This window comes from Crotalus tigris, unplaced genomic scaffold (assembly GCF_016545835.1).
Source record: "Crotalus tigris isolate CLP2741 ecotype Arizona unplaced genomic scaffold, ASM1654583v1 scf7180000019309.743544, whole genome shotgun sequence".
Classification (NCBI taxonomy): Eukaryota; Metazoa; Chordata; class Lepidosauria; order Squamata; family Viperidae; genus Crotalus; species Crotalus tigris.
The window spans coordinates 74,723-89,051 of NW_024097480.1; the positions used below are offsets into that span (position 1 = coordinate 74,723).

Consider the following 14,329-nt stretch of genomic DNA (forward strand, 5'->3'; position numbering starts at 1 on the left):
TGATCTGAAATTATTTCTATAAGATCGTCCTTGATGGCTTGACAGTGGGCATTTGACTTACCTAAGAAGGCATTAAAAGGAAAGAATAACAGTAGCTGGGGACAATGATGAAAAGCAAATATGATCAAGGAGAGAAGCAACCTGGAATTAAGAAGAAACTTCCTGACAGTCAGGACAATCAACCAGTGGAACAGCTTACCCCAGTGGTGGGATTCAGCCAGTTTGCACCACTTCGGCAAAACCGGTAGCTAATTTTTTGTTGCCCAGGCCCAGAATGCACTTCCGGAAGCGGCATCCATACCGAGAACTGGTTGTTCGCACATATTTAAATCCCACCACTGGCTTACCCCCAGAAATCGTGGATGCTCCACCACTGGAGGTTTTTAAGAAGAGACTGGACAATCACCTGTCTGAGATGGTGTAGGTTTTCCTGCTTGAGCAGAAGGCTGGACTATTCTAGTCTAGTCTAGTCTAGTCTAGTCTAGTCTAGTCTAGTCTAGTCTAGTCTAGTCTAGTCTAGTCTAGCCCTGTATATTTTTATTATGTAATCTATCCTACCCTACCCTACCCTACCCTACCCTACCCTACCCTACCCTACCCTACCCTACCCTACCCCACTCCACTCCACTCCACTCCATTCCATTCCATTCCATTCTATTCTGACTGTTTTTCGCAGTTTTGATCGTTGCAGCATCTTTGTGGTCACGTGATCAAAATACAGATACTTGGCAACCGGTTCATATTTATGACAGTTGCTGTGTCCTGGGATCATGTGATCACTTTTTGCATTCTTCTAACAAGCCAAGTCAATGGGAAAGCCAGATTCACTTAACAACCACGTTACTAAGTTCACAACTGCGGTGATTTACTTAACATCTGTGGCAGGAAAAGTCGTAAAATGGGGCAACATTCACTTAACAACTGTCTTGCTTAGCAGCCGAAATTTTGGGCTCAACTGTGATCATAAATTGAGGATTTCCTGTATATCCAGGTCTGTCTTCATGTGGTTCCTGTCTCTTAATAAGAGTTTCTCTTCTTATCTCACCAGCTTACATTTCTCCTGTACGTTCCTTGGATGATATTGCTTAGCTAACTTGGTCCTTAATTTGGGTGGCAAAGGAACACATTGAAAATGAGTGTCTCCCAATTATTTCCCCTACTCCAAATGCCGCGGATTAATCATTCTCCCTAATTTTCCAACTTCACCTGATACTAAGAAAATATGGAGACAGCTGCTGTTTTGGTACAGTGAGAAAGTACATTATCTTCCCTTGGTTGATTATTGAGCATGTATAATTAATGCATTGTAATTCCACCATTGCTTTAAAAAAAAGAAGCCAGAGATGCAAATGTAATGGCAGCTATAAAGGAATGTCACTTGCTTTAATGAGTGATTAGTGGGGAGAAGAGAAAATATAGTCGGTTTGGCATTTGTTAGTCCCTGCAAGATCTCCTGTATTTTACAGAGCAGTAATGTTCAGCTATCTGACAGTCATGCACAAAAGCCATAAATGTGATATTTCATCCCAGCCATCATTCCCCAGTCAAATAATTCTGGTTTTGTTTTTGTTTTGTTTTTTTTAAAAAAAGGGAATGACAATCACATTCAGGATTGTTCAGTTGCACTTCTGAAAGTTTGCTTAACTGGGGTAAAGGGGTGTTAGCAAGCGATTTAAGCCCTGTAATTTAGTCAAAACTAAGTCAGTTCTTAGATTAGTTAGGTTAAACTAGTTGGCCCCATCAATTGTCTTGTGCAAATTAGCCCATTCTTCCTATTTTTAGATTAGCTCGCTCTCCCTGCTTTCAACAATAGAAATCAATATCTAGAAAAGTGTTCTCAACTTTGGCAACTTTAAGCAGATGGACTTTAAGTTACAGGATGTCCCTTCCTGTAATTTAAAAAAAAATGTTTTGGGTGGGTGGAAAAAAAAACCCAATTGTGGCCCATTAGTATCTCAGCCAGCACAGAAATGAGGCTGGAGGATTATCTACTCCCGCTTGCTTTCTACTTCAGCGTGGACTTTCATTCCATATTTAATCTCCACCAGCCATGAAGCCAAGGACATGCTTAACAGAGGGTCATAGACATCAAGCCTTATGTTGACATAGAGGCACTTCCTGACTTCAAATCTTTAAGAGGGCTGGCCTAGAACCCAAAAACTTTTCAACCAGAAATAATAGACTAACAGAGTTGGAAGGGACCTTGGAGGTCTTCTAGTTCACCCCCTTGCTCAGACAGGAGGCCCTATGCCATTCCAGACAAACGGCTGCCCAATCTCTTTTTAAAAACCTCCAGTGATGGAGCACCCACAACTTCTGGTAGCAAGCTGTTCGACTGGCTAATTGTTCTCACTGTCAGGTTTTCCTTAATTCTAGTTTGCTTCTCTCCTTGATTAATTTCCATCCATTGTGTCTTGTCCTGCCCTCTGGTGCTTTGGAGAATAGGTTGACCCCCTCTTCTTTGTAGCAGCCCCTCAGATATTGGAACATGGCTATCATGTCATCCCTACTCCTTCTTTTCACTAGACTAAACATACCCAATTCCTGCAACCATCCTTCATATTTTTTTAGAAAGCATGCAAAACATAAAAAACTGATAAAACTTTATGAAAAAATATAAGACATAAGAAAGCATAAAAATATTTAGCTATGTAGATATGTATGTAGAGTGTTGCTAGCATCACAGCTTGGTTTTCATTGGAAGTTAAAGAAATGTATAAACCTCTGTGAATGCTACAGATTGAACATCTGAATATGCACAATTGAAAGAAAAGTCACTGGAACATAGTACTGGCTGTTCCCAAAGGAATGAACACTTTAACATTTCCTTGTAAGACAGTTCAGTTCCCGTTCACCATAATACTTACTGTAACATTCCAGCCTGTGCATCGAACATGCTTACGTGAGTTAGTTGGCTCTCCAACACATAGATGTCTTTGTATTAGCCAGCAACTGTTTTGTGAATGGGTACACTTCAGAAGGTGATCATCAGGACAAGAAGCAATGGATGGAAACTAATCAAGGAGAGAAGCAACCTAGAACTAAGGAGAAACTTCCTGACAGGGAGAACAATTAACCAGTGGAACAACCTGCCTCCAGAAGCGGTGAATGCTCCAACACTGGAAGTTTTTAAGAAGAGACTGGACAGCCATTTGTCTGAAATGGTATAGGGTTTCCTGCCTGAGCAGGGGGTTGGACTAGATGACCTCCAAGGTCCCTTCCATTATTATTATTATTATTATTATTATTATTATTATTATTATTATTATTATTATTATTGTTGTTGTTGTTGTTGTTGTTGTTGTTTTGTTGTTGTTGTTGTTGTTGTTATCTATGCTTTCAACATTAATTCCCTTCTTGCTGTTCTCAGTTCCATTCCTTCCGTGCGTTATTTATAAAATTAAAACAGGCGGGATTAAAACAACAACAACTAACTAAATAAATAAATAATGCCACCAAGCAAATGTTCTACATTTTTTTTTACACTTTTTAAGTCAGCCTAACACTTCAGACAGCTGAGGGGGGTGTACCGAAGTAAATAAAAACTTCTGCCAGAGTAAATTTATTTTGCTTGCACCGACTAAGTTTTTGACTGACAGAATCTAATTTGTAAGATCGGTTTAAAGGGGAGTCTGCCACAAACTATTTTGGGGGGGCATACAACCACAGGTGCCATATTTGTTTGTAAGAGGACCTAAAAAAAAAAACCACCCCAAAACCACATTTTTGCAAATGGCATTCAAAATGGGTCAGCTTGTTTGTTCTTCTTGGTTTTGACAAACAGAGTAGCAGCAATATATCTAAATATTTAAGAAAGCCTGCACTGAGCAGATGCCTATGAGAAAGAAGAGGATCAGGAAAATTGGCATTAAAAAAGTTTCAGGTGATATCTATAGACTTTACACATATTACAAAAGTTGTGCACAAAACTGTGTTAGGAAAACAAATTAACTCTGGCATTTCTTGATAAGCTTTTAAAAATATTAAAAACAAAGAAAGCATCAGATTGGATTAAGTCCTATAAATACAGAAAGTAGTTTTTTAAAACATTGAACTGTACACTGGTAGACAAGTTCTTCATTTCTGTTGTTGCTGCTGCACCGTGTTTATGATAGCATAAAGTGCGGTCTTAAAGCAAGGATCTTAATCTTCTTGGGATAGTTCTCATGTTTTGAGGGCATGCTCCCTCTTTCTCATCCCTAAAGTGGAAAGTCAAAATGTCTCTTCCTATCAATCCATGCCAGAGGAATATGGTACATTACAATCCCTATTTCAATGAAAATTACAATCCCTTTTTCATTTCAGTAAATTGATTCAGTCTTCTTTTTCTTCTCCTTCATCTCCTCCTCCTCCTTCTCCTCCTCTCTTCTTCTCCTTCTCCTTCTCCTCCTCCTTCTCTTCCATCTCCACCTCCTTGTCTCCCTTCTCCTCCTTCTCCTTCTCCTTCATCTCCTCCTCCTCCTTTTCTTCCACCTCCACCTCCTTGTCTCCCTTCTCCTCCTCCTTCTCCTCCTCCTTCTCCACCTCCTCCTCCTCCTCCTCTTCCTCTTCTTCTCCTCCTCCTCCTTCTCCTTCATCTCCTTCTCCTTCATCTCCTCCTCCTCCTTCTCTTCCACCTCCACCTCCTTGTCTCCCTTCTCCTTCATCTCCTCCTCCTCCTCCTCCATCACCACCTCCACATCCTCCTCCTCCTCTTCCTCCTCCTCCTTCTCCTCCTCCTCCTCCTCCTGTTCTTCCTCCTCCTCCTCCTCCTCCTCCATCTCCTTCTCCATCTCTTCCTCCTCCACCTCCACTTCCTCCTCCTCCTCTTTCCAAAGAGTTTGAAAGATCAAGGAAAGCTTATAGGACAGCTATATACTTGGCAGTAAGATAACAGAAGAATTAAAACAATGAGTTATAGCTACAGTATGTCAAAGAAAAATGAACTATATGAAGAAAGGATAAAGCAATTTGGGCAAAACCTGCAGTTTTAAATAAACTATCATTTGCTTTATAAAGTATTGCTAAGAAATACTATGAATGTAGATGCTTGCTGTAATAAAAATGAAATATTATAATTTTAGATAACCCCAAAGAACATCATAAATAGGGAAAATAAATCAAATATTGAGAAGTACATTGCCTCAGTAAAATGGATGATACAGCCATACCATAAAAAATGATTCAAAAAACAAATAAAGAAGAATAAGAACTAGTGGATTGCACTAGTCTGTGGATTTTGATTTAGCACCTGAGTATTCTCTGTGGAAGACTGGTTATATGGTTTAATTAAAGATTACAAATTGGATAGGTTGAAGAGTGGATAATAACTGGTTAAACATTTTCAATAATAAAAGACAAACAGTTGCTAACAATCACAGAGCAATTACTTGATGTTCAATGTTCAGCCTGATAACTTGCATCTGAACTAAAAGGTAAATGCTGAAATTCACAAGGGACAAAAGGTGCAGACTGCCCACAGTCTGGAGTTCGATGCTGACTGGTTCAAGGTTGACTCAGCCTTCCATCCTTCCGAGGTCGGTAAAATGAAGACCCAGAGTGTTGGGGGCAATAGGCTGACTCTGTAAACTACGTAGAGAGGGCTGTAAAGCATTGTGAAGCAGGAGATAAGTCTAAGTGCTATTGCTATTGCTATCATCCAAATAAAGACAAACCTATTTACAAATGGAAAATAGTTTGACCCCCTCAGCTTTGTAGGAGCCTCTCAAATATTAATATTAGTAAAATATTAGTAAAAATACTAAGCAAAGAATTAGTAAATATTAGTAGCTGTAAGGTATACCATTAAAAACAGGAATGTGATAAAATCTTTGTCCATAGAAAGATACAAATACCTGGGACTACTCAAATAAGATAACACTTTATATAATGTAGTTAAAACTGCAGTTTTGTGTATTTAGTGCAAAGAATTCATGCAGATACCAAGAGAAGAGAATATTTGTAGCTGAGGGTTAAGCTGTGGGTCCTTGGTGCTCTCTGATCTTGATTGTTTGGCTGAGCACCGGTGTTGTTGATGTTATTGTTTGGTTGAGCATCGGTAACGTTACTTAGATGGGTAATGAAATGTCTGCAAGAAATCAATCAAGCTCAGAGAGCACCAAGGACCCACAAATAATCTACTTCTTGTGAATAGATTGTATTTCTACCATAACCAGATACTGAAGACATCACAAATTTCTAAGCAATCATGCCTGGCTTATATTTTCTTTTTCTTCCTAAACCCTGTTCCTTGTAGATCAATTATTCTGGGAAATTGTCTGGCTGCAGGAGACCAGGTGGAAAACTTAACTAAATCTGAGTAAATGAATAGCTTTGCTGAGCTTCTGCTTTTCTGCTTGTTGCCTTTTGGCTAAAGCAAGACGGGGTTTTAGGAACTGTAAACAAAAACATTTGTCCAAGGCCTTCTGCTTGATCCACAATTAGATTCAGGATGGAAGTTAGCAGTTCATCAATTCACTCCCTCCTGCCAGCTACAAGGCAACCTCGAGCTGATCCCTGTTTCAAATGGAGTTCTTTTTTTCCTCTTTCTCCTCTTTAATGGAATTCTTCCCCTTTCCTTTCTCTCCTTGAAAGAACCTCTTGAAGGAAATATGAACCCTCTTAATTTTTAATAGCAATGGCAGATTTGCGGAATGAAATCATTTCACTGGGCACAGACCTAGCTGGAATCGTAGGAGAAAAATGAACATGTCTTCTGACAGAAAGGTGGAAATCTCTGCCCGCTCTCCCACGGTTCTTACCCATGGTGCTGGACTGAGAGCAGGATGGCCAGTTACATTAATGAACAACAGAATAACAGAGTTGGAAGGGACCTTGGGGGCTTCTAGTCCATAAGGAGACCTTATACCAGTGGTGGCGAACCTATGGCACGGGTGCCAGAGGCGGCACTCAGCCCTCTCTGTGGGCACGTGCACCGTTGCCCCAGTCCTAGGCTTTCAGCTGGGTTTTATAAAACCTTTTCGCTTTAGGCCTCCGCTGCCGTGTCCCAAAAAAAAAAAAAAAAAAGGTTCAATCAATCAGTCAATTTCAACTTCTTGCGGGGAAAAAAAGATCTTGCAAAGTTGGAATTGATGGATTGAACTTTTTAGTCCCACCCAGTCTGCCATTATCACCGCAACCATGCCCACCCGATGGTGCACCCCCCCCCCAATTGGCCATACCCAGCCAATGGGCCACACCCAGCCAAGGGGCCACACCCACCCGGCACCCGACGATGCATAAGTGGGTTTTGGGTTGCAGGTTGGGCACTCGGTCTCTAAAAGGTTCGCCATCACTGCCTTATACCATTTCAGAGAAAAAGTTGTCCAATCTCTTCTTAAAAACTTACAACTTCTGAAGGCAAGTTGTTCCACTGATTAATTGCTCTAATTATCAGGAAATCTCACTGCTAGGAAATTTCTCCTTAGTTCTAGGATGATTCTCTCTTTGATTAATTTCCATCCATTGCTTCTTGTCTGGACTTCAGGTGCTTTGGAGAGTAGGTTGACCTCCTCTTCTTCATGGCAGACCCTCAAATATTGGAACACTGCTATCATGTCACCCTTAGTCCTTCTCTTTGTTAGACTAGACATATCCAATTCCTGCAACCATTCTTCCTATGTTTTAGCCTCCAGCTGCCTAATCATCTTTGTTGCTCTTCTCTACACTCTTTCCAGAGTCTCAACATCTTTTTTTATACGGTGGTGACCAAAACTGGATGCAGTGTTCCAAGTGTGGTTTTACCAAGGCATCATAAATTGGTATTAACATTTCATGCGATTGTGATTCTATCTCTCTCTTAATGCACTCTAGGACTGCATTGGCTTTTTTTGGCAGCTGCAGCACACTACTGTACTGACATGTATTATAGCTGGAAAAGGGAGAGTTTTTAAATTTAAATTCACTGGTGGAAGTGGGTCCCAGTGAGATTGAGTTTAGACCAGTGGTTCTCAACCTGTGGGTCGGGACCCCATTTGGGGTCGAACGACCATTTCACGGGGGTCGCCAAGCAAGGCTGTCTGCCATTTTCCCCCCTTTTCTTTGGCCACGGCCCTGGCACCCGGTGATGTATAAGTGGTTGGGGGTCACCACAACATGGGGGACTGTATTATGGGGTCGCGGCATTAGAAAGGTTGAGAACCGCTGGCTTAGGCTGTGACCCACTTTCTGTGACCATAGGCAAGAATGAAAAATTTGTGCCATGGCAATTTTTAGAGGGTTTTGATAAGCAAAAAGGCGGGGTGTGGACTTAATAACACAAATAATGCAAGTAAATGCATTTATTTGAATAATGCAAATAAATCAGCAAATAAAGTCCAATGAACATAAACAGGCTAAATTTTAATCTGTTCCCAAACAACAGCAGCAAAAACCAGTACCAACAAAAATGTGTGTCTTACAGAATGATTGCACTGAGAAATAAAAAGTTTGCAGTTTAGGAAATGTAAACCCCAGCAGTGCTTATAAGAAAAGCACGCTGAGTAATGAAAACTCCTGGGATGTCAAGTTTAGGTGTTTTAGCTGAAGCGTCTTGCTCCTTGTTGTAGTTATTTGCCCCCCAATTTTTGTGATGGTTAGTGCAAAAGATCCAGGGGAAATCTGGAAAGCCAGATGGGTCACTGAATGCCCAGACATAGGAAAACATATACAGGACACCACAAAAAAAGTCACCAGGCTTTGAACTGCCACGTCAGCAATCGACAATCCTGAATAGGTGTCAGAATCCAATTATATTTCATCTTTAATTATCAAATATAGAAACTCCCAATTCTGCCTTCTCTGGATTCTGCCATAAGAGGGAGAGAAGGGGGAGAACAAAGGGGCTTTATGGCCCTCACTTCCTTCAGTATACTTCAAGGAGCTGAATGCTGAATGTGTGTTTATTGTAACCTCAAAGCATTAGCACCAAAGAACCTTACCATAACAAAGAAGGGTATTTGCCTTTCATGTAGTTATCTGAAGTCTCCATCCAGACGGAAGAAAGAAAAAAGGGGGTGGAATTGTGATACCTGAAACTATCACTGGAAGGGGGGTTGATTGGGTGGGACTACTGGGGAACCCCTTAAAACCTTGAATGGGAGGGCTTGGACCCCAAGTCCTGTCTAGCACACCTGCAACCACTTCTTCTTAATAAAGGATTCCTGTTGGAAGAATTATTCCAAGAGTTCTGTCTTCTTAAGATGCAAAGTGGGGTGGGTCCTTACAATAGGATTTGCACCTCACACAGCGTCTATTGGGATTCTTTGTATAAATGGGGCATAGCATCCTCCCCGCAATGTGATTGCAGGATTCCACCTCAAACTGTAGATCACATCATGACCGACTGTGAGCTGAGGATATGTATCACTCCAAGATCTGATTTTTTTTAAATATAGACACTGCTGTGCTTCAACGGTTAGACGGCACGGACATTGCTATTTGAGCATAGATATTTTTAACAGTTATATTGTATTGTATTTTACTGATCTAGGTGAAATGTTAGTATACATATTGCTAGTCCATGTATGATATGCCATACGCTAAATCAGGGGTGGGGAACGATGGCTCCTTTATGACTGTGGACTTCAACTCCCAGAATTCCTGAGCCAGCCACGTCCACTGGATGTAAAGGGGCCATCGTTCCCCACCCTTGCACTAAATAAATAAATAGGCTGCAGGCTGCAAAACAGCTTGGAGGTGCCATATTTTTCCTGGACCATAGATTGGTTCACTTCCTCCTCCTCTAGGATAAATACAGCAAATCGCTTCTTTTGTTCTTCCAATTGCCATGACTCTCACTTGTTGCAATTGTACTCATCTCCACTTCTCCTTTTTTTCTCCCTCTCCACATTTCCTTCTCTCTCTCTCTCCCTCCCTCTCTCTCTCTCTCTCTCTCTCTCTCTCTCCCTCCCTCCCTCTCTTACTCCAGTTTGTTGCTCAGCCCAACTGCCAGCAACTACTAGCAACACTTTGGTACGACGGCTTCCCCGGATGGCGGCGGAAGCATTGGGCGGTCAAACTTTTGACCTGTGTCACTATCGGACTGCTGTTTCCAGTGCTTTCCGTGGCCTATTTGATGGCACCCAAGAGCAGGCTGGGACTGTTCATTAAAAAGCCATTTATCAAGTTTATCTGCCACACGGGCTCCTACCTTACCTTCCTCTTCATGCTACTGCTCGCATCCCAGCACATTGTCAGGACAGATCTACACATGCAAGGACCTCCTCCTACTGTGGTGGAATGGATGATCCTCCCCTGGGTTTTAGGTAAATGATCAATGAAGGCACGGAGGGTTAACGGGAAGTGCTTGTAGATTAATTTTGATGGCAATTGTTGTTATGTTCCATGTAAATAAGTTTGGCCCATAAGACAATGCCAGGACCTTTCCTTTTCTCCTTTCCTTTCCTTTCCTTTCCTTTCCTTTCCTTTCCTTTCCTTTCCTTTCCTTTCCTTTCCTTTCCCTTCCTTTCCTTTCCTTTCCTTTCCTTCCCCTTCCTTTCCTTTCCTTTCCTCTCCTCTCCTCTCCTCTCCTCTCCTTTCCTTTCCCTTCCTTTCCTTTTGTTTCCTTTCCTCTCCTCTCCTCTCCTCTCCTTTCTCCTTTCCTTTCCTTTCCTTTCCTCTCTCCTTTCCTCTCCTCTCCTCTCCTCTCCTTTCCTTTCCTTTTCTTTCCTTTCCACTCTCCTCTCCTCCCATCCCATCCCATCCCATCCCATTCCACCCCATCCTTAATAGTAGAATGTAAACTCCAGTTATGGAAACAGATGTAGGGGTGGGAAGGACAATTAGAATGGCTATCTATCAAGACAGAGTGACTATAGTTTTCCTGCCCTTTTATTTAGGCTTTTTGGACAGAGAAGTGTATGGAACAGGAACAAAACCTTTGACTTAGATGTCCTTTTATCTGATTTAGAGGACTCTTGATTGAATTAGAAGGATTAAGATGGTGAAGGAAGATATTATATCTAGTAATGTCTATCCAGGAATCTTACAGATAAATTCTTATATCTTAGCATATCTTATCTTGCAATTTACACTAAAGGGAGGGACCTGAGTTTTTTCAATGACGTATTACAAATGTTATCATTAATAATCATCCTGGACCTTCACAGAGCTGGAGTTCAAATAACATGCAAAGGATGACTGATTCCTCACCTCTGTAAAATATTCTTCTTGTACATGACAGGTGAATGAAATAATGTACGTGAAAAATGTTCAATAAATATATACATTCAATTGGCTGAAAGCATGAGTTAGGGATTTGACCACCCATCTTGTAGAATGTGACCTTGAGTGATAACAATGAAAGCAAGATCACAATTTCCCAACAAATTGACAACAGACATATATATATATATATATATATATATATATATATATATATATATATATATATATATATATAGATAATAGCGATACATACATTTCAGTATCACCAGTAGGTCTTTCGGGTTCTGCCATTCGTCAGGATTTGATATATATATATATAGGTCTTTGGTTGTTCCTCACGTAAAATTGGAAGTGTCTTGGCAACGTTTCGACGAAGTCACATTCGTCATCTTCAGGCTGGTGTTTTTAGCTTCTTGCTTTGAGCAGCAATGTGTGGTTTTAGCTGTTTTCTTTTAACTGCAGTGAGGGTATGAAGAGAAACAGCTAAAACCACCACATTGCTTGCTCAAAGCAAGAAGCACTAAAAAACACCAGCCTGAAGATGAGAAGTGACTTCGTCGAAACGTTGCAAGACACTTCCAATTGACGCGGGAGAAAACCCGAACAACCAAAGACCTATATACAAATACCCGCGAAAACCTCAGAAAACATTATAATATATATATATATATATATATTATATATATATATATATATATATATAGAGATATATATATATATATATATATATATATATATATATATATGTTAGATAAAAGAACCTAGAAAACCATCACAAATTTAAACAAGGTTCGACCTGGTTAGTAGAGGAATGGGAGATTATCGAGAAATCCTTCAATTGTAAGTTAGAAGGAAGTTGGGGAAAAAATATTCTGGAAAATAGCAGTAACCCCCCCCTTTTTTTTTCTCTGAAGACGTTTCGCTTCTCATCTAAGAAGCTTCTTCAGCTCTGACTGGATGGTGGGGAATGAAAGGATTTATATTCCTTGCGGATAGCTGGTCATTTGCCTTCTTTTAGAGCAGTGGTTCTCAACCTTTTTAATGCTGCGACCCCCCAACCGGTCATAAGTCGAGGACTACTCAACCAGTCATAAGTCGAGGACTACTCAATTGGTGCAGCACCGTTTGCAGAATGGGACTTTTGGCAGGCTCAGCAGGGCAGAGACAGCCTGGACAATTCCTATTGGCTTTTGAAAGCCAATAGAATTAGACTCTATTCAAGAGAGTCTATTCTATTGGCTTTCAAAAGCCAATAGAATAAAAAGGAGTAGCACAGCTAAGGAAAAGGGGAAAAAAATGGCGGACTGCGTTGTTTGGCGACCCCCGTGAAATGGTCGTTTGACCCCAAATGGGGTCCTGACCCACAGGTTGAGAACCACTGTTTTAGAGGGTCATTGATGTCACTTGGAGGCTTATCTGTGTCATCAGGGTCACCTGAGTAGTGCAAATGGATGGGGAGCCTTCTTGGAACAGTTGAAAGGACTGTGTTGTAGACTGGAGATAGGTGATGTCGTATCCCTCCCCCTCTGTTGAGAGAGGGCTGTTCAGTTTTGACAGAGATGGCCTCTTTGACCTCTCTTTCAAACCAGTGGTCCTCTGTGTCCCAAATGTGGACCTTCATATTCCTTCCTGGAGAACTCCAGAGGTCTGTTATGAAATCCTTAGCAATCAATCTTAGGATTTGACTTTTCTTCCCTCTGGATGTTGAGTCAAAGTGGTGCCATTCTAATGTAATAGAATGCTTTAACTTACCGGAGTTCAAAAGGTAACACTGGAAATCAACACACAATCAAAGAACAGCAAGAGAAGGAGGTGAACAGTTGTAGAGTTCATCCATGGCTTCCTAATTCATATCTGATGAACCTCCTCAGATCGGTGAATCCATGGTACGAAAGAAGTGGAAGTCTCCTAGTTTCTGCTATGTAGCTCAGAGTCATAAATCCTATGCTACACAAAGTCAAGTAATATTACAGAGGTGGTATACAACCCATAACTCAAGCACTGCAGTTGACTTAAGCAAACCTACAACTCAGATGTGGATCCCAATCAATCCAATTTGGCATATTTCAGGGAATATCCTTGGATGCAAAGTTCTTAGTTAGAGGTGAACATAATCGTAAATAGCCTAAAAGCGCCCTACAGTGGCTAAATTGATTGATTGATTGATTATGTGCCCATCAGGTTAGTAACAACTTCTTAGCAACCAGATAAATGTCTATGGAGATTCTCAGTCATCCAGGTGATGGTTGGCCCAAAGATGCTATTTCAAGAAGACACTGCACTTCTCATCCAAAAAGCTTCTTCAGTTCTGACTGAATGGTGGAGAATGGAAGTCAATCAGAACTGAAGAAGCTTCTTGGATAAGAAGAGAAATGTCTTCAAGGAAAAACAAGGAAAGTCCAGTTGCCTCTTGAAAAGCATCTTTGGGACAATCAACCTGGTTCTTTAGATCCTCCAATAGTCAGCTGCTAAATGTGCTTAACATGCTGAATTGATTTCTATGGTCATGATTTGGTATGAAAAGGTAGGGATAGAAATTGTTACCATTATGATAATTGTGCCATTTTTTTTTACCATGTAGCTCTTATTCATTGGTCTGCCATCAACTCACACAGCTATATTTTCATTTATACTTATATTTATATTTCCTGTCTTTGGCTTGTAGCTGAAGGTCAAATTGGCAGAATGGTGACATCACAATATTTCCCTCTAATTTTAGTGTATTTCTGAACTGTCCATTAAAATAATTGTGAAATAGCATCAAAAATAAATGTTATTTATTTACTTAAGAAAATTTATATGGCCGCCCAATTCACCCTCAGTGACTCTGAGTGGCTTACAAAGATAATAAAATATAAATATAATGCAATGCAATGCAATGCAATACAGTACAATACAATAAGATACAAGTGGTCCTCGACTTATAACAGTTTGTTTAGTGACCTTTCAAAGTTACAGCAGCACTGAAAAAAGTGACTTACGACCGTTTTTCACACTTAGAACCATTGCAGCAATTCATGTTCATGTGATTGAAATTCAGATGCTTGGCAACTGACATGTACTTACGACGGTTGCAGTGTCCCGCGGTCGTGTGATCACCTTTTGTGACTTTCTGACAACTGCCATTAACCACTGCAATGATTCATTTAACAACTTTGGCAAGAAAGATCGTAAAAAGGAGCAAAAATTCACTTACCAACTGTCT

General features: G+C 40.6%; 1 protein-coding gene across 1 annotated transcript in view; it reads left to right on the forward strand.

The window, feature by feature from the left end:
• Positions 1 to 9,815: 9,815 nt before the first annotated feature.
• LOC120316252 (short transient receptor potential channel 5-like) overlaps positions 9,816 to 14,329 on the forward strand; it is a 58,388-nt gene continuing 53,874 nt past the window's right edge. Inside the window, exon 1 of the mRNA XM_039361616.1 lies at positions 9,816 to 10,223. Within this exon, the coding sequence (XP_039217550.1) occupies positions 10,034 to 10,223 (190 nt within the window). The 5' untranslated portion in view covers positions 9,816 to 10,033. The remainder of the gene's footprint in view (positions 10,224 to 14,329) is intronic.